At 47.1% G+C, this 19,809-nt stretch overlaps 2 protein-coding genes across 3 annotated transcripts; one reads left to right on the top strand and one right to left on the bottom strand.

Annotated features, from left to right (window-relative positions):
* Nucleotides 1-226: 226 nt before the first annotated feature.
* On the bottom strand, nt 227-14,937 carry orc1 (origin recognition complex, subunit 1). Of its 2 annotated transcripts, none has more exons than XM_041277495.1 (18): nt 14,675-14,937; nt 14,066-14,175; nt 13,560-13,684; nt 12,833-13,011; nt 11,541-11,892; nt 10,722-11,025; nt 6,620-6,679; nt 6,116-6,217; nt 5,369-5,624; nt 4,914-5,020; nt 4,668-4,769; nt 4,379-4,550; nt 3,816-3,923; nt 3,041-3,190; nt 2,516-2,635; nt 1,754-1,920; nt 1,498-1,585; nt 227-1,117 (listed from the first exon to the last, which is right to left on the bottom strand). In XM_041277495.1, the coding sequence occupies exons 2-18, from the start codon at nt 14,161-14,163 to the stop codon at nt 923-925; spliced, it is 2,685 nt and encodes an 894-aa protein (XP_041133429.1). In that variant the 5' UTR covers nt 14,164-14,175; nt 14,675-14,937; the 3' UTR covers nt 227-922. The 2 variants fall into 2 exon arrangements, with proteins under 2 accessions (XP_041133429.1, XP_041133431.1); XM_041277497.1 differs by lacking the exon at nt 14,675-14,937 and adding an exon at nt 14,426-14,651.
* A 107-nt stretch (nt 14,938-15,044) lies between these two features.
* prpf38a (pre-mRNA processing factor 38A) lies at nt 15,045-19,782 on the top strand. The gene is made up of 10 exons (XM_041277498.1): nt 15,045-15,208; nt 15,766-15,925; nt 16,101-16,222; nt 16,454-16,539; nt 16,666-16,773; nt 17,384-17,490; nt 18,137-18,163; nt 18,268-18,359; nt 19,185-19,233; nt 19,493-19,782. The coding sequence occupies exons 1-10, from the start codon at nt 15,079-15,081 to the stop codon at nt 19,533-19,535; spliced, it is 924 nt and encodes a 307-aa protein (XP_041133432.1). The 5' UTR covers nt 15,045-15,078; the 3' UTR covers nt 19,536-19,782.
* The last annotated feature ends 27 nt before the right edge of the window (nt 19,783-19,809 follow it).

Here is a 19,809-nt window from a genome sequence, read left to right as displayed (position 1 = left end):
ATTACATGTGCACACTGCTGAACTACAGAAGCAATGGGGTTCTCTAATACATGTGCACACTGCTGAACTACAGAAGCAATGGGGTGCTCTAATACATGTGCACACTGCTGAACTACAGATGCAATGGGGTGCTCTAATACATGTGCACACTGCTGAACTACAGAAGCAATGGGGTGCTCTAATACATGTGCACACTGCTGAACTACAGATGCAATGGGGTGTTCTAATACACGTGCACACTGCTGAACTACAGAAGCAATGGGGTGCTCTAATACATGTTCATACAGCTGTGCGGTTGATGAAATATTGGTTGAGATAAATGTGAACAATGGAAATATGAAGTGGAATCTGAACCTCCCTCCATCGAGAGACCTAATTAACTACTTCCGAAGATCAATTGAAACTATATCTAATGAAAACTTCTTTATTATACATATTCAATTATTACAACTCAATTTTTTTTTGTTAAGACCATATTTTGAGAAAAAAAAAAAACACATTAAAAAGTCCTGTTTCAGTTGTTTGAGTTGAAAATGGGACAACACAAATAGAGATGCTCTTCATATGCTGCTGTAAAAAAAACAAAACTCATACAACAAAAACAAACAGGGATGGAAATAAAACTCTTCTTGCACAGCAGCCACAGTGCAGGAAAGCAGATCTCATACATAGATATTCAGGGCTGCAGGGGCTCCCCTGACTGAATCTGCAATGTACACTGGCTACACAGCACACACTTCTGCAGCTCTGCACTACTGAAAGCATTCGACAAAACATTAGTCCTGAAAATTCAGGTTCTTCGTTTTACCTTTAAGGTTGGGCGGTATAAAATCCATTCCCAGTCAAACCTTGGTTGTAAATGATCTTTATGCAGCCTCCTGAAACCTCCCAGTGCCAGGCTCTCTTTACCCCTGCTCTCTCTCTAGCCCTCCTTGAGTGCGTACAGCACGTCGTCCTGGCTCACGTTGAGCCGCACACGCAGGTGCAGGTCCCGGTTGCTGGACTCCAGCAGCAGCAGGCGGCACGCTCCCAGCCTGAGGCAGGTGGCGAGGCCCTCGGACATGCAGACCGGCGAGAGGCCCTCGACGCGGCACAGAGCCAGGTGCTGCCGGAACACCTGCAGGAGCAGCACAAAAACAAACGGATATAATGGGACTGCGAGGCTGCACATTAAACACACACACAGACAGACCAGGCGCTCCGAGTGTTTACAACTAAATAAATGCACTCTATTTTAATAATGGATTTGAATATTCATATGTAATCGCCTCAAGCTTCACTTTTCTTGTTGGACTGCTGTTCCTGTATGAGGCAGAAGCTAAAAACATCATGCTTTAATACAGCGAATGCACCTACTTAACAGCTGCTTGACTGTTCCCCGTGCTTCAAGAAACTACCCCTATAGTCAATAATGTGCAATTCTACCTATTCACCCAACCGTTGTGACTTCACTCTTGAAACGACGTTGCTTGCACGCACACACACGCACTCGCTCACCTGTTGGAAGGTAGCCTCTTCCAACCCCAGCCTGCGGAACTCTGCAATAACAGCCTTCAGGAAGATCTGCTCCTGAACCGAGGCACACCTGAAGGTAGAGAGAATACAATGCAAGTCAGAAAAAGATGCACACAATGCAGATAACCAAGATGCAGGTACATGATGAAAATCTTGGGAGTGCTCTATTAATATCACAGTAAAAAAGGGAATAGATCAAACTGCTATACAGTGGGAGTCTTATTTCAGCACAGGTCACCTGATGGCAGTGATGTAGGGAGAGGAGAACATCTCATCCAGGGCCTCCATCACATGGCTCATTGCCACCAGCCCTGAGCCGCTGCGCTGGCTGGAGAACTCGCAGATCTCCGTGGCTCTGCGGCAGATATCCAGGCACCGCCGCGCATCCCCAGACAGAGCCGCCACCTGCGGGAGAGCACAGAGAGGGGTCAGGGAGAGGACAGAGCGGGGTCAGGGAGACAGGGTCTCGCACTGTGAAGTCTTGAGGACAGGAAGGGCAATGTCAAATGCAACGCCCTTGTGGTCGCTTACTCCAGATGACTGCCTATCATTTCTTTTACATTTAACCTTGCGGCTGGTCAAATTAAAACACCAATTTGCTTTCTAAAAACTGCAATAAACCTGCAAGAGACACCTTTGTAAATGTAAAATAAATCTCCACATTAGTTAAATGTAGTCAAATGCCCATAAGGAGATCTAGTGTGTGTGGACTAACTGAAGATAATCCAGGGATGAAAATAAGACTCCAGTTGCATAGCAGTTTCACCCATGCCATGTTTTACTACAAGCTTGATTAGCCCCATTGTATTGGCAAGAAGTTTATGTACGTCTTGTTAAATTCACAGTAAAAGCAGGAATGGATTAAATTGCTATGCACTGGGTCTTAATTCCATCACAGCAATAAACCTTAGTCTGATATTCGCAACTGCCCTTTTCGTTCTGCTGCTTCATAACCCACAGCGCTGCACAGGTGAGCGAAGCTGCTCCAACACACACACACCTTTCTGGAGACCAGCTGCAGGGCGTCGTCCTCGAAGGCTCGGACCCGGTTCAGGCGTGAGGTGATGATCTGCTGCAGCTGCTTGTAAGAGTACGGCTGGAAGGACATCCTGGTAAGACCCTGCAGGGAAACACTTCAATCAACTACTGCAGCTTCCACAAGCACAGCTCCCAGTGCTGCCAGGTGACATCACACCTGGGTCAAAATAGAACAACAATTAATCAATGAAGACTGATTGCATAGCTAGCAGTTCCACCCATTCCAAGGGTTAAGATGAGCTTGATTAGCCCCGGGTGTACAGATAAGCCCAGGAATGGATCAAACTGCTATGCAATGGGAGTCTTATTTCCAGCCCTGCAATGCTTTGCATAGAAAGGAAGTAAAGTACATTATCAATGCAGTGTAGTAAGTGAGCATGTATTGCTGCACCTTATTTGTTGTTTTTATTATTCTATTAGTATTATTTTACAGAATGAATGCTCCCTTCACATGTGTACCACCTCCTCCCTCACCCGCCTGCCTTACCAAGCGACTGGCCACCCTGTTGATCATGATCCTCTCGGGCAGGTCCATGGTGTTGGCGATGGCCAGGACCACCAGCTTGGCTTGCCGGTGCGTCGGCCAGTCGAACAGGTTGTACATCACGTTCTGTTTCCGAGTCCACAGCAGGTCCAGCTGTGCAGGGGGAGCGAGGGGGAGACACGCGTGAACACTTCCAGAGAGACAGAGCGTCCACCCTGCTCAGTCCAGTCAAGGCGTATTCAGAGAGAGACTGCAGTGTCACACTTTTGCTTGCATGATCCCATCATCTGAAACTGGTTCTGCATTAAAATGACCCTAGAGGGGTGTATACAGTACCTCGCAAGATTTAATTACAGGACTTGGGGATTCAGTCATACAGCACACATCTAGAAATGTCTCAATTACTTTGAACTGTTGCTTGCTAGACAAGTCCAGTGATGAAAATGACCCATTGCATAGCAGTTTAATCCACTCCTGGTTTTACTATGCGATTAATAAGAGACACACCTGAGCTTGTCACCACTACACTGTCTAGTCAAGCTTGCATTATAACCTGGAACAGGTGAATCTGCTTTGCAACAGCAGTCCCATTCCTGTTTGTTTCTGTCATGTGAAGTTTATTTTTACAGCAGCACTAACTCCATTTTCAACTGAAACAACCCAAACAGGACTAATACATGTGTCGATACGGACTTATAATAACTTAACATGTATAAAGTTCTGGCAAGATACAGTTTTCAATTAATCCTCTTCCGTAGCCCCCTGGAGTCTCTCTTACCTCGTCCACCAGCAGCACTGTGGTCTCTCTCTTAGGGGCAGGGGTGCTAAACCGCTTCTCCAGCAGGGTGGCAGCGTGCTCTGCAGTGGCCTTCTGCCCGGTTAACATCTGAAAGGGGACAAAAAAATAAAGAAATAAAAAAATGTAAAAAACTACTGTGATTGTGAGAATACATCAATGTAGTGTGTGTTATATATGCATTACAAACAAGATGAGCAGCATACTCAGGCAACAGTTTACTATATAGTACAATATTTGATATGACCTTCTACAAAGGGCTGTAACCCAAGACAGATGTGTCATACTTGTCACACAGCAGGCTCGTCACACACAGGGTTCTATCATTTCATTACACTGTGTCCTCGGCGGGTAACAGCAGGGATGGAAATAAGACTCCCATAGCAGTTTCACCCATTCCAGCTTTTACTATGAGCTTGATTAGCCCCAGTGTTGAGGTAATAAGCTCAGGTGTATCATATTAAACTTCTAGTGAAACCAGGAATGGATCAATCTGCTGTACAATGGGACCAGGGCAGTGTAAACTCCTGTAGTAAGCAGTGTACCTGCAGTATCTGTACATAGGCCTGGTGCGGCTCTGTCATTTTCATGCCGTTGATCTCGATGAAGCAGAAGGAGGGGAGCTCATCCTGCTCTGCCGCGTGCTGGAGGCAGCGGATCACCTCGTGAACCGTGGCTGTCTTACCTGTGCCCGGCACACCTGAGATATACATGCACCTGAGAACACAAAACACAGGCGGGAGGTCTTTACAATCTGCAGCATTTCAATAGCGCTTCTGTAATGTGTTCCCGGCACGACAGAATGAATGGCAGATTTCTGTTTGATTCACGCACCCTCCAGTCCCGTCCACGACTTTGCTCTCCACAAAGTTGAAGATGTCCTGGAACTCCTGCTCTCTGCAGGGCAGGGACTCCGGCACGGAGGAGACGTGCAGTCTGAAACAGGAGCGAAGGTGTTGAGAAGAAACGAAAGACTGAAGCGCCCTACTGCAACATCATCGTGGGCAGCAGAAACTCACTCTACACACGGTCATGACCGCACTGCAGACCCCCCGAACAGCACATACATTACAGGCTCACCTCGCTCTCGCTTCCTCCAGCACATTCCCAGGATTCCTGGCCGGCTGGGTCCTGTTGGGAATGCTAGGAGTTGCGTGCCGTGGGGTTCGCGGTGTCCTGGGAACAGGCTGCACAGAGGAGAGGGATCGTATTACTGGCTAAAAACTTTATTGCAGTATCCCATACAATTCATGACCCAACACACATGGACAACAACACAACATGTGTAAAACACAGCAACAGCATATTTAAAAAAGACATGTCAAGCACCGCGCCGTACACACCGGTAGTGAAGTGTGGTTATGATAAACCACGCTTCACTACTTTCCTCCATATCCTTTGTAACCCTAAATAAAATGGCACTGGATTTACACACGCACACACATAAAGGATGGTTTCTTCTTTCTCTGATGAGGAACGTCCTTCAGTGGAACTTGCTTATACAGTAAGACATGCACAAACAGGACAGACAGTACCGTTTTGCTGGGTGTTTTGCGAGGTGTTTTGTTGGGGGTCTTGGCTGGTGTCCTGGACGGGGCCTTGCGAGAGGATCTGGGGGTACGGGGCACAGCACTGCGGCTGTCCCTCCTGCCCGTGACGCTCTCGCTCTCGCTCTCCCCCTCCTCCTCCTCCTCACTGCTGCTCTTCAGGTCCTTCTTTGTAGGCAGGAATAGGTCCTCCTCATCATCGTCTACATCAAAGTCTGTACTCTGGTTCCTGTTTAAATAATTTCTAAAAAAAAAAAAAAAAAAAGCCAAAAAAGGAGACAGGAAATTACTTCTGCAGCTTCATTTTGTTTACGCAGTGTCGGGGTATGAGGGTTCCCCAAATCAGGGAATCTCTCACTGGCTCCCCATGACTGAGGAGCCACCACTGAATTCATCCTTATCCCTTACATCCTTCTGGCACGGGCATTGGAAATGCACATTAACACACTATGCACCAAATACATTTTTCTTTGAAAAAAAAAAAAAATCACAAACACAAGGTGTATTTATTTAATTTGATACATCGTTTTTAGACTTTTGTGGTTAACAAAATGACAGTAAGTTATCAAGACATCATATCTACAGAGAACATTTAAAAATCGGGTAAATGCAGTTAAAAATGCTCAAAAAAATGACAAAGTAGCCTGTCCTCAAATGAGGGCAATGCACTTCACGGGTTACGGTATGACTGGAGGCAGCCTGCGCTGCACGGGTGTTTGGGATCTCAGGACTTACAGTTGCTGCCGAATGCGGGCGGAGGAGACCAGCGCAGATTTCCTCCTGGACCTCGGGGTCATCGTCAGCACAGGCCCCCGCGCCTCTCTGCCATCCTCACTCCTGGGGAGAACAAAAGACGATTCACTAGAAAGACACAGAGGAAATCAAGCAGTGTGGCTTAGGGTAGCCTTTCATTGTACAGCAGCTTCACCAGACTTTTATCACATACTCCAGGACTAGGTCAGGTTATCACTCCCGGCCTCCTACAGACATTTCCAATTGCATTCGGCTATAATCCGAGCGAGTCTCCATTTTATACACATTTTACTTATGATTCTGGTGCTGTGTGATAAGAGGACCATCTTTCTGTGAGTGCACGGGCACAAGTAACTGTGACAGAGTAGCAATCGGAGGCCAGTAGGGATCAGTCCTGATTTTAGGGACAGTGGTGAGAAAAAGGAACACACACACAGAGTAGGACAGATCAGCTGAGACAGGAGAATGAAATCCTGAATTACTCACAGACTATCAAGTGGTGCATCTTTTTTGATTGAGTCTTTTCTCTTCGAGGGAGTCTCACCTCTGGTGGAAAAAGGAAATACAATATTTAATTCCTAGTTTAGTCACCCAAAATAACAGAACCCTTCTCATTCACACACATTTAAATACATATATATATATATATATATATATATATATATATATATATATATATATATATATATATATATATATATATATATATATATATATATATATATATATATATATATATATATATATATATATATATATATATATACACACACACACACATATATATATATATATATATACATATATACACACATTCTATATATATGATCAGTTCAAGGTGCAGTTTAGCCCCTCAATGAGCTGTAAAGTGCTTACTATACAGTGTTTGCAATATTTGTTCAACACCCATAGTTGTGCACTGTTAACATGTCAATGCTAACCAAGGTCTTCCCACAGAAATATAATTAAGATTACTGTCACCCTTAATTGTTGCAGTTTCTACATGCATTTATTTATCTTAACACTGTACATGATTAACCCTTTCATGCACTGAGACCTGGGGATGGATAAAAACTCTTCCTGTAACATGTAATATTTATCTTTGTTCAAAACTACTTCAAATGTTTTTTTGTTTTTTTTCCCAGCTATTTTCATACATGAAAGGGATAAAACTTCCCAGCCCTTGTTAAGACACCCGTGTTCCAAACTACAGTGCAACCCCACCCGGAGCACAGCAGAGGCACTGCACTCCAAACTACAGCGCAACCCCACCCGGAGCACAGCAGAGGCACTGCACTTCAAACTACAGCGCAACCCCACCCGGAGCACAGCAGAGGCACTGCACTCCAAACTACAGCGCAACCCCACCCGGAGCACAGCAGAGGCACTGCACTCCAAACTACAGCGCAACCCCACCCGGAGCACAGCAGAGGCACTGCACTCCAAACTACAGCGCAGCCCCACCCCACAGCAGAGGCCGGTCCAAACTACAGCGCAACCCCACCCGGAGCACAGCAGAGGCACTGCACTCCAAACTACAGCGCAGCCCCACCCGGAGCACAGCAGAGGCACTGCACTCCAAACTACAGCGCAACCCCACCCGGAGCACAGCAGAGGCACTGCACTCCAAACTACAGCGCAACCCCACCCGGAGCACAGCAGAGGCACTGCACTCCAAACTACAGCGCAACCCCACCCGGAGCACAGCAGAGGCACTGCACTCCAAACTACAGCGCAACCCCACCCGGAGCACAGCAGAGGCACTGCACTCCAAACTACAGCGCAACCCCACACAGCAGAGGCACTGCACTCCAAACTACAGCGCAACCCCACCCGGATCACAGCAGAGGCACTGCACTCCAAACTACAGCGCAACCCCACCCGGATCACAGCAGAGGCACTGCACTCCAAACTACAGCGCAACCCCACCCGGAGCACAGCAGAGGCACTGCACTCCAAACTACAGCGCAACCCCACCCGGATCACAGCAGAGGCACTGCACTCCAAACTACAGCGCAACCCCACCCGGTTCACAGCAGAGGCACTGCACTCCAAACTACAGCGCAACCCCACCCGGAGCACAGCAGAGGCACTGCACTCCAAACTACAGCGCAACCCCACCCGGATCACAGCAGAGGCACTGCACTCCAAACTACAGCGCAACCCCACCCGGATCACAGCAGAGGCACTGCACTCCAAACTACAGCGCAACCCCACCCGGTTCACAGCAGAGGCACTGCACTCCAAACTACAGCGCAACCCCACCCGGTTCACAGCAGAGGCACTGCACTCCAAACTACAGCGCAACCCCACCCGGTTCACAGCAGAGGCACTGCACTCCAAACTACAGCGCAACCCCACCCGGAGCACAGCAGAGGCACTGCACTCCAAACTACAGCGCAACCCCACCCGGAGCACAGCAGAGGCACTGCACTCCAAACTACAGCGCAACCCCACCCGGAGCACAGCAGAGGCACTGCACTCCAAACTACAGCGCAACCCCACCCGGAGCACAGCAGAGGCACTGCACTCCAAACTACAGCGCAACCCCACCCGGAGCACAGCAGAGGCACTGCACTCCAAACTACAGCGCAGCCCCACCCGGAGCACAGCAGAGGCTCTGCAGTCCAAACTACAGCGCAACCCCACCCGGAGCACAGCAGAGGCACTGCACTCCAAACTACAGCGCAACCCCACCCAGCACAGCAGAGGCACTGCACTCCAAACTACGCAACCCCACCCGGAGCACAGCAGAGGCACTGCACTCCAAACTACAGCGCAACCCCACCCGGATCACAGCAGAGGCACTGCACTCCAAACTACAGCGCAACCCCACCCGGAGCACAGCAGAGGCACTGCACTCCAAACTACAGCGCAACCCCACCCGGGTCACAGCAGAGGCACTGCACTCCAAACTACAGCGCAACCCCACCCGGATCACAGCAGAGGCACTGCACTCCAAACTACAGCGCAACCCCACCCGGATCACAGCAGAGGCACTGCACTCCAAACTACAGCGCAACCCCACCCGGTTCACAGCAGAGGCACTGCACTCCAAACTACAGCGCAACCCCACCCGGATCACAGCAGAGGCACTGCACTCCAAACTACAGCGCAACCCCACCCGGTTCACAGCAGAGGCACTGCACTCCAAACTACAGCGCAACCCCACCCTCACAGCAGAGGCACTGCACTCCAAACTACAGCGCAACCCCACCCGGATCACAGCAGAGGCACTGCACTCCAAACTACAGCGCAACCCCACCCATCACAGCAGAGGCACTGCACTCCAAACTACAGCGCAACCCCACCCGGATCACAGCAGAGGCACTGCACTCCAAACTACAGCGCAACCCCACCCGGAGCACAGCAGAGGCACTGCACTCCAAACTACAGCGCAACCCCACCCGGATCACAGCAGAGGCACTGCACTCCAAACTACAGCGCAACCCCACCCGGAGCACAGCAGAGGCACTGCACTCCAAACTACAGCGCAACCCCACCCTCACAGCAGAGGCACTGCACTCCAAACTACAGCGCAACCCCACCCGGAGCACAGCAGAGGCACTGCACTCCAAACTACAGCGCAACCCCACCCGGAGCACAGCAGAGGCACTGCACTCCAAACTACAGTGCAACCCCACCCGGAGCACAGCAGAGGCACTGCACTCCAAACTACAGCGCAACCCCACCCGGAGCACAGCAGAGGCACTGCACTCCAAACTACAGCGCAACCCCACCCGGAGCACAGCAGAGGCACTGCACTCCAAACTACAGTGCAACCCCACCCGGAGCACAGCAGAGGCACTGCACTCCAAACTACAGTGCAGCCCCACCCGGAGCACAGCAGAGGCACTGCACTCCAAACTACAGTGCAGCCCCACCCGGAGCACAGCAGAGGCATTGCACTCTGCACTCTTACTTTCTCTGTGATTTCGCACTGCTTTTTCTTGGGGTGGCTTCTTTCTTGCGGGGGTTTTCTGACCCCCTTGTCCGGCCCTCAAGCACCTCACCTTCCAGAGGGGAGATCACAGCTAAATCCCTGAAACAATCCAGCCGACACAGCACTTACTGGGCTGCTCCCACAAGAGACAGCCTTGCCTCTTTCCCAGACCCTGCTCAGCACTAATCCTGGACTCGAACACTGAGCCATTCTGCCCCAACACACAGTGCAGATTACATATTGGCTGCCTGTCCTGGTGATTAGTTACTGAATTATTAGTGGGAAGGTAAGGTACATAACACCACCTTATATTTTTCAACACCTTCACAATACACTTGCATGTGTCTCATATCTAGAAAACAGCTTAAGAAAAATCACAAAAAACATACAGACAGCTCCGGTATGGAAGTGAGACTCCCACTGCATAGCAGTTTGCTCCATTCCTGGTTTTGCTATGCACTTGTTATCTATACCCAGTGGCTAATAATGCTTGTATTAGAAACCGGGAATGGGTGAATCTGCCATGCAATAGGAGTCTTATTTCCATCCCTGCAGCATAAAAAAAAAATCTAAACAATGACCAGCTGAGGAGCAAACACAGCGTTCTGAAATAGAAGCTGTGTAAGTGTGGGAGCCTGTACTTACTCCGTGGACTCTGCCCCGCTCTCTCGTTTCAGCGTTCTCTTGCCCAGCTCCTCTGGCTGTAGCCGGGGCCCCATCTGGATCCCGTTGGCGAGCCGGTGTTCCTGCGTGATCAGGCCGCCACGAAGGGGAGAGAGGACGATACAGACGTCTAGAGGTTTCTTCGACGGGGAGCTAGATGGCTTGCTGGCCAGAGCCCTCCTCCTGGTCAATTCAGCCTCCAGCGAGCTGACCGCTCTGTCCTCGTCGAGCAACTCGGCCAGAACATCGTCCCGGGTCAGCTTGGACCCCGAGGGCTTGACAGCATCTGTGAACGGAGGCAAAATCATCATGACTCTCATCCGGTCCTGTCACATTATAGGGGTGGAAATAACACTCCCGGTGCAATTTGATCCATTCATGGTTGTTAAGACATAACTGAGCACTGGGGCTAATCAAACTCGTAGTAAAACCTGGAAGGTATGATGCTTCTATGTAATAAGAGTCTTATTTCCAACCATGCAATGACAGCGCTGTCTTGTTATGAAAACTGTAAAACATATAAAATGTGTTCAAATAATAAAATAAACAAGAAATAAAGTTAAAACTTTTAAAAAGCACAAAACAAACGAGATTAGTCAACTGTGAACAAAACACTGACAACAAAACTGTGTTTCACCGACCTTTGCTTTGACAGATTTACAGCTGATTTCACCAACACAGATCATCACTAAACCAGGGCTCTCAATATCAGTGTTAATTGCAGTCTGTGAAACCAGCCTTTGAAGCAACAGCAGAATGACACAATGTTCACGCAGCCGGGGGGGTTAAAGAGCTACTCACTGCTGAGCTGAAGCTTCTTGCGTGCGGCGGGGGAGTAGATCCCGTTGCTCGGCTCCCTGTCGCAGAGCTCCTTGGACTGCGAGTATTTGGAGATGGAGCTGTGCTGCTTTCTTGCGCTCCGGGTGGCTCGGCTTGGAGAGTCCACAGACAGCCCCCTCGAGACCTCCAGGTCTGGTTTGGGCAGGCTGTCTGTGTGCGAGCTAGCTGGCAGCAGGGGTTTCCCTCCGCTCTGCAGCAGCAGGTCCACGTTCACAGGGCTGAAGCTCTTCCCGTCCCAGGACAGCTTGACATAGAGTGTGTTCTCCTGGCTTTGAGCAGCAGGGAAAGGGGAGTTCTCCTCCAGGTGTTGCACCTTGAAAGAATCACAAGCAGTCAGCAGGGATCAGGGCTGCAGGGTTTGTGAGAATGACAAGCAGTCAGCAGGGATCAGGGCTGCAGGGTTTGTGAGAATGACAAGCAGTCAGCAGGGATCAGGGCTGCAGGGTTTGTGAGAATGACAAGCAGTCAGCAGGGATCAGGATGGCAGGGTCTGGGAATACTTTGTATGTAAAATGAAGAAATAAAAATAAAAATGTTGTTCAGTGGGTGATGTTCTTCTTGCAACGTGTAATATATCTCTTTGATCAAAGCACCCGAAGTGAAAGCTGTGAACTGAGATTCCAAGTGTTATTTGGAATTGAGCAAGCCCTTTGATAATTATTAAAACCGAGGCATCGAGATTATATATATATATATATATATATATATACACACACACACATTATATACACACACACACACACACACACACACACACACACACACACACACATATATATATATATATATATATATATATATATATATTTTTTTTTTTATTTAAAAAAAAAAAAAAGAACATACAGCAGGACACACCTAAGCATAATGAAGTCAGGCAGTCATCTGCAGTATTAATTACGTTTGGTACAAGAGTAAAAATGCACTTCGTGCCTACGCACTCACGACATACTGTATATGCAAACTTGGCACAGGACATATTTTGGGTTGTGTCTATAAAAATATCAGTGTATCAAAAGTAATTGTTGGCACTCAAAAACACTAAACAACAGGGATGGAAAAAAGACTCCCATTGCAGAGCAGCTTAATCCATGGCTGGATTCAATATGAGTTTAATAATACACACATGAGCTTGATACCTGTACACTGTGGCTAATCAAGCTTTTTTGTAAACAGGAACAGGTCACACTGCTTTGCGGTAGGTGTCTTCCACCCCTGACCTGGCTGAAGTGTGCGTGCCGTCCCTGGGTGCTCACCTGGACTGTGGAGATGATGGTCTCTGCGTCAATGTCACTGTCACAGTTGGGGATCTCGTACAGGAAGACCTCATTGGGGTGGGGGTCTCTGCCCAGCCGCTTCCTCTTGTTCTGAGGGACCTCGTGGAACCGGATGAACCACTGCACCTCTGCATGCTTGCTGGATCTTGTGCCAGTGCCTGGGAGCAGTGAAAACAAGCCTAGCATTATGCATCTCGTAGGGAATAATGACACACAGGTACTCATCGCACACACTTTGGATTAGATTTAAAGTCACCTGGTGAAAAGGCACAAGCTGTGTTTACTGTAAATACCACAGAAGGAAATAAGACTCTTTGCATAGCAGTGCGGCATCGCACACACTAGAGTTAGATGGGGCGGCATCGCACACACAGAAGGGTTAGATTTAGATGGGGCGGCATCGCACACACAGAAGGGTTAGATTTAGATGGGGCGGCATCGCACACACAGAAGGGTTAGATTTAGATGGGGCGGCATCGCACACACAGAAGGGTTAGATTTAGATGAGGCGGCATCGCACACACAGAAGGATTAGATTTAGATGAGGCGGCATCGCACACACAGAAGGGTTAGATTTAGATGGGGTGGCATCGCACACACAGAAGGATTAGATTTAGATGAGGTGGCATCGCACACACAGAAGGATTAGATTTAGATGAGGTGGCATCGCACACACAGAAGGATTAGATTCAGATAAGCGGCTCACCATCGTCGTAGAGTTTGAGGAGCTTTGCTACATAGGATCTGTCTTCATCTCCTTCAATCAGGATATAGTGCCCGGGCCTGATGCAGCCGGTGTTGTCATCCCCATCAGCTTTAATACATAAACCCCTTCAGAGGAAAACAAATGCAAAGTTAGACAAAGTGCTCTACTGTGAAACCATTCCCACAGCATTACAGCAAACTTCTCTCTCCAAGTTTGGACAGGACCCTCAGACTCAGATTGTAGTTTTACCCACTGCAGGTTTTACTAGGAGCTTAGTCCCAGCGTACAGTGCTCAGGCTTTATTAAACTCCTAGTAAAACCAGGAATGGATCAAACCGCTATACAGTGGGAGTCTTGTTTCCACCTCTGCATCCTGCACGTATTCAGTCGCCCTCCTCAGTCTGCCTATGTTCAATGTATGCATGTTCCTAACCCTATGACAAAGCGAGAGCTCTGTGTGGTTGTGTAGTTTCACATGCATAGTAAAACGGATTCCCAGGACTCACTCATAAAACACATGTTTAAGTTTCCTGTCCATGAAGGAGGGCCCTCCAATCCAGGAATACACTCGTCTTTTCTTCAGTCTTGTAAAGTAGCGGCTCATCCTTCTTTTCTCCTGGAGGGGGCAGAAAGTAGATTTGCATCAATGCTGCGTCTCCCAGTCCTGATTTAACCCTGTCCGGAAGAACAACACACACTGGAGCGCCAGGACCGCAGGCTACACAACGGGAAGTAAAACAAACAGCTTCTGGAAACTCTCCGGGCTAACCTATGCAGCCTGCATGTCTTACTAGTCATTGTAAAAACTTCTACATATTTACTTATATATGGTGATACGCACACATTGTGCTGGGGGGATTACTTACTAGCTGTCTATTGACGACACAGCCTGTCGTTTCAAAGTGAATGTGTGAGCGTTCATTTAATGTACAAGTGCACGTTTACTGTGTGCAGAACCAGGTTACATTGAAAAAAAAAACACGCATCAACTCAATCTAACTTTCAAAGAATGAATGCAATTTGAGTACTGCATGAAAAACACGCATCAACTCAACCTAACTTTCAAAGAATGAATACAATTTGAGTACTGCATGAAAAAGTCTTGGCATACTCACAACACAGCGGTAAAGTGAAATAAAACGTTAGCTACTGAGATGCAGCCTAGAACACAGAAACGCTATCGCAGTGGGGAAAAAAAGAAAAATACTTGAATAATCTTCAACTATACTAATTACAACCGTTAGTATACAGGAGCACGTAACTCAACTCCAATCACGCAAACAAATCGAGTATAATTTAATAACCGATCTGTGCAGTTAGTTACGCTTCTAACTTTCCCTAAGGTCCGTCCCTGCTACGCAACTCGCTTTCCCGCGGAAGCAACACCGCAGACTGTGACGTTTTCAGGAGGCGTGTCGAATGAAGTCAACCCTCATCATGTGATTAGGGTCAAACGTCGAACTTCAAAATTCGGGAAGTGAATTGCTGTGCGACGGAAGAGGTTCTGTTGAGGGTAAAGATGGCGAACAGGACAGTAAAGGATGCAAATAGCATTCATGGAACAAACCCGCAGTATCTGGTGGAGAAAATCATCCGTACTCGCATCTATGAGTCGAAGTACTGGAAGGAGGAATGCTTCGGGTTGACGGGTGAGTCATGTGGAAGAGAGAAGTGCGTTTTAATATGGATCAGAAACTGACACGCAAGCGTGCGATGATAAATGCTACTGCCACTGTCGGTTCTTAGACGCTAATTTGTAGATTAGTAGTGTTAAAACATTGCACATAGCCTAGCTGCAGTTACTAACTGTAGTGTTAAAACATTGCACACAAATTGTTGGTGCACAGTACAAATAGACGTGGATTTTTGTCATGTCTACAAGTGATTGTGAAACTAGCAGAATGGGTTGTGCTGTTGCTTATCTCAAACAGTAATCTGTTCAGTCAGTGTGTTAAGAGTACTCAATTCCTTTTCAGGGTTGGAGATAAGACTCCCGTTGCCCGTTTCGATCCATTCCTGGTTGCCTTATTAAGGTGCACCTGAGCTTATGGCTAATGAAGCTCATCAGTGAAACTGCTATGCAATAGGAGTCTTATTTCCATCCCTGTTTTTCTTTTGAGCTCTGGACACGTGTAGCAGGGTTTAAAGCATCATTGTGATGACTGCAGGGTTATAATGTTGCTTTGGTTTTCGTTTGCTTTGTTAGCTGAGCTGGTAGTGGATAAAGCTATGGAGCTCAAGTTTGTGGGCGGTGTTTTCGGAGGAAACATTAAGCCAACGCCTTTCCTCTGCTTGGCCCTGAAGATGCTCCAGATCCAGCCAGAGAAGGACATCATCGTGGAGTTCATAAAGAACGAGGATTTCAAGTACGTGGCTGGAGCCATACTTTTCATGAAGCGGGGGGAAACATGGCATGAAAAAAACAAAACAATGCAGCTGTCAGACATTTTTAACTCTTAAATAAAGATAGTAAAAGGACTGGGATGTGTCTCTTCCTAGTTTCATATTTTTAAGTGTAACTAAACCATCCTTTGTCTCCAGGTATGTCCGCTTGCTCGGAGCCATGTACATGAGACTGACCGGCTCATCAGTGGATTGTTACAAGTACCTGGAGCCTCTGTACAATGACTACAGGAAAATCAAGAGCCAGAACCGGAACGGAGGTAGGCTTTCTATTGCTGTGCAGTCCACATGCTTTGTATTGATCAGCAGGAAGCAACTGTTTACACTGAGGTTTGCAGGTCAGTATTTAGTGTTGAATCTCATCTCATAGGAACGTCACCTGCCTTCCCGGATTGAGAAATGTGATGTTGAATTGTTGATTTCTCTTTCTTGAGTACATTTCAAAGTAATTTAAGGTGTACTTAATACCGCCTTCTTTTTTTGTCTCTTAGAGTTTGAATTGATGCATGTGGATGAGTTCATTGATGAATTGCTGCACAGCGAGCGAATGTGTGACATCATTCTACCCAGGCTACAGGTAGGTCATGTGGCTATACCCTTTGTGTAGTAGTAGACTCTGATGTGCTCCTGTACCATCGTTCCTGTCTGCCTGCTTGTCTGTGTGATGCTGTGCCCATGACTTCTGCCTGCATTCTCCTTTCAGAAGCGGCAGGTTCTGGAGGAGGCAGAGCTGTTGGATACACGGGTCAGTGCTCTGGAAGAAGATCTAGATGAGGTGGAGACCAGCGAGGAGGAGGAGGAGGAGGAAAAGGTGGGTGAAATTCTGTATCTCAGTTCAGTCAGACAGTCATAATGGGCTCCTGAGTTAAACAAAAATAGGGTCTTTATTTTCAGGGATGGAAATAAGACTCCTGTGTCAGTGTTTTCACCCATTCCAGCTTAATATCAGCTTGATTAGCCACACTGTGTAGGTAACAAGTTGAGGCATGTCCTATTGTTAAACTCCTATTGTTAAAAGTCTTCTTTCCATGCCTGATTTTAAAGGCACTGTGTATAGAGACACAGTGTTTATTTTCACAAAGCCCCTGCTTTTGAAATCATTTGAACAGCAGTGGCGGAATTTGGTCCATCAGGGTTTAGATCAAATGAATGGACTCTGCTGATTGCTGGACAGGGGTGTAAATGAATGGACTCTGCTGGACAGGGGTGTAAATGAATGGACTCTGCTGGACAGGGGTGTAAATGGACTCTGCTGGACAGGGGTGTAAATGAATGGACTCTGCTGACTGCTGGACAGGGGTGTAAATGCCTTTTCATGTGTAAACTATCATTTGTTTTTGTGTCCCCCTGTAAGAAATTTTACATACTGTTCTTTACGTCATGTTGGGGTTTGCCTCACTAACAGCATCCTTGTTCTCCAGCCCGAGAGAGGGCAGTCTCAGGAGCCACACCGCAGGAGTTACCGGGACACGGAGCGGTCACGCAGGTCTCCCTCGCCGCGCTACAGACGCAGCCGCTCCCCTCGACGGTACACCCTTCTGTTATCTCTCCCAGGCATCGGAATAAGACTCCTATTGCATAGGACTTTGACCATTTCCAGGTTTTAATACAAGCTCGATTAGCCACAATGTGTAGGTGATGAGCTTCGGTGTCTTGTTAAACTCGTAGTAAAACCAGGAATGGATCAAACTGCTGTGCAATGGGAGTCTCATTTAAATCCATTATCTCCCATCTCTCATATGAGGTGTCCTTTGATTGATTGTTTAAGTATTATTTTGTATTTGTGCATTAGGCAACCACTCAGCAGCAATTGTTATGCCTCCACAGGATTACAATTCACAATCCTATTCCTGGTTTAGTAGAAAAACATGGTCATCCCTGAGAAACAGCAGTCTCCGAAGCCCTTCATTAGCTGAAGCTCTTTGAGGTCTCCTCTTCTGAATATGATCCAGATCAATGGAATTTGTTAAAGGAGAAATAATTCATCTTAATGCAAGGGTTTGTGGGAACAGGACTAAGATCACAAGATAATTAGTTGTGTATGCAAATATAAAAAGTGTAATTAACCTGAGTATAAGTGCATTGCTTTCCTCTTTACAGTGAAGTTACTGTGGTATATTAGTAGCATGCTGTCTGTGTAAGATTCAAGCTTGTGTTGCTTTTCGTTTTTCCAGGCGTAGCAGGTCACCTAAGAGACGCAGGTAAGCTGCTTTTATGATTTACTTTGTTAAAAAATAACAATCAAATCTCTATAATACACACAAAGATTGTACTTCTATTTTAATAGTTGTTTCTCTCCCCCTAGCCCTTCACCCCGTCGAGACAGACACCGCAGCAAGAGCCCTCGGCGCCACCGCAGCAGGTCCAGAGAGAGGCGGCACCGGTCCAAGTCACCAGGTAGGGCTCAACCCACCCACCGTTACCACAGTAAACTTCCGGGCTTTGTTTCCATCTAGGCAGATAAGAACTGGCCCTGCATCACAAGTGAACTGTGGTGTGTTGGGTTAAAAACAATATTGCAGAAACGGAAACCCTGCAACTTGCATATCAGAGAGTAACAAAAATGATGCTGCAGTCAGGAGTCTTGTGTTGATTAAGAGGTTTAAAAGGCATGTCATATGCAGACAGGCTAAAAGAATTGAATCTGTTCAGTCTTGAACAAAGACGACTACGCGGCGATCTAATTAAAGCATTCACAATTCTAAAAGGTATTGACAGTGTCGACCCAAGGGACTTTTTCGACCTGAAAAAAGAAACAAGGACCAGGGGTCACAAATGGAGATTAGACAAAGGGGCATTCAGAACAGAAAATAGGAGGCACTTTTTTACACAGAGAATTGTGAGGGTCTGGAACCAACTCCCCAGTAATGTTGTTGAAGCGACAACCTGGGATCCTTCAAGAAGCTGCTTGATGAGATTCTGGGATCAATAAGCTACTGACAACCAAACGAGCAAGATGGGCTGAATGGCCTCCTCTCGTTTGTAAACGTTCTTATTTTCTTATGAAGGAGGAGGTTGAGAAAGCAGCATGTCCAGTTGCTTTGGAAACACGGTTGAGTCGTCGCCCTTCAAGCTCGTGCATACACTTGTACTGGATGAGATATATAAGCCTCTTGCCATGCTAATTCTTTCCTTTGTCAAATGCACCAAGACTATAAATTGTAAGATTTTGAAGCATCTGTTTTAATATATTGTAACCCCCCCCCCCCATCTTCAATTCAGGACACCACAGAAGCCACCGACACAGAAGCCACTCCAAGTCTCCAGAAAGGTAACTGACTCAATCTCACTTCTTGGGTCTAATGTATGTTATGAATTAGCAGCATGTAAAGCTGGTGGGGGATATTCGTCTGATGTAGGCACGCTTTGGGTAGAGTACTGTGTTTTCACTTCTGCGTAGAATCCCTGTGTTTTCTGTGTAATGTTCTACTGGTGTGGCGAAGGTGCAGCAGAAAGTGAATCTTTGCTGTGGTTCTTTAAAGAAGGAAGTTGGCAGAACACACACTAATAACCCCCTTTGTGTGTTCAAGATCAAAGAAGAGTCACAAAAAGAGTCGCAGAGGAAACGAATGAGGATTTCACACAACTGGATTTCTGGACTCTGACCTATTTTGTACCTACTGGACCTTTTGTTGAAAGTTATTCCAGGATTCTCTGTATGGGGTTCTGCTGCTTTTCTTTGTAATTTTATTCCAGATTTGACCAATTATCAAACTGATGGCTTCATGTTTTTAAAGTCAGTTATTTTTACCTTAACGAATCTGATTTCCTCTTTAATTTACTTGCACATAACATCACTTAATTTTCGGAAGTCACTTTCCCCTGCACACTTTCTACTCGAGTAAAG

The sequence above is a fragment of the Polyodon spathula genome, chromosome 18 (genome assembly GCF_017654505.1).
Source record: "Polyodon spathula isolate WHYD16114869_AA chromosome 18, ASM1765450v1, whole genome shotgun sequence".
NCBI lineage: Eukaryota > Metazoa > Chordata > Actinopteri > Acipenseriformes > Polyodontidae > Polyodon > Polyodon spathula.
The sequence above is the reverse complement of the archived record's forward strand: the minus strand, read 5'-3'. Positions and strand labels throughout refer to the sequence as shown.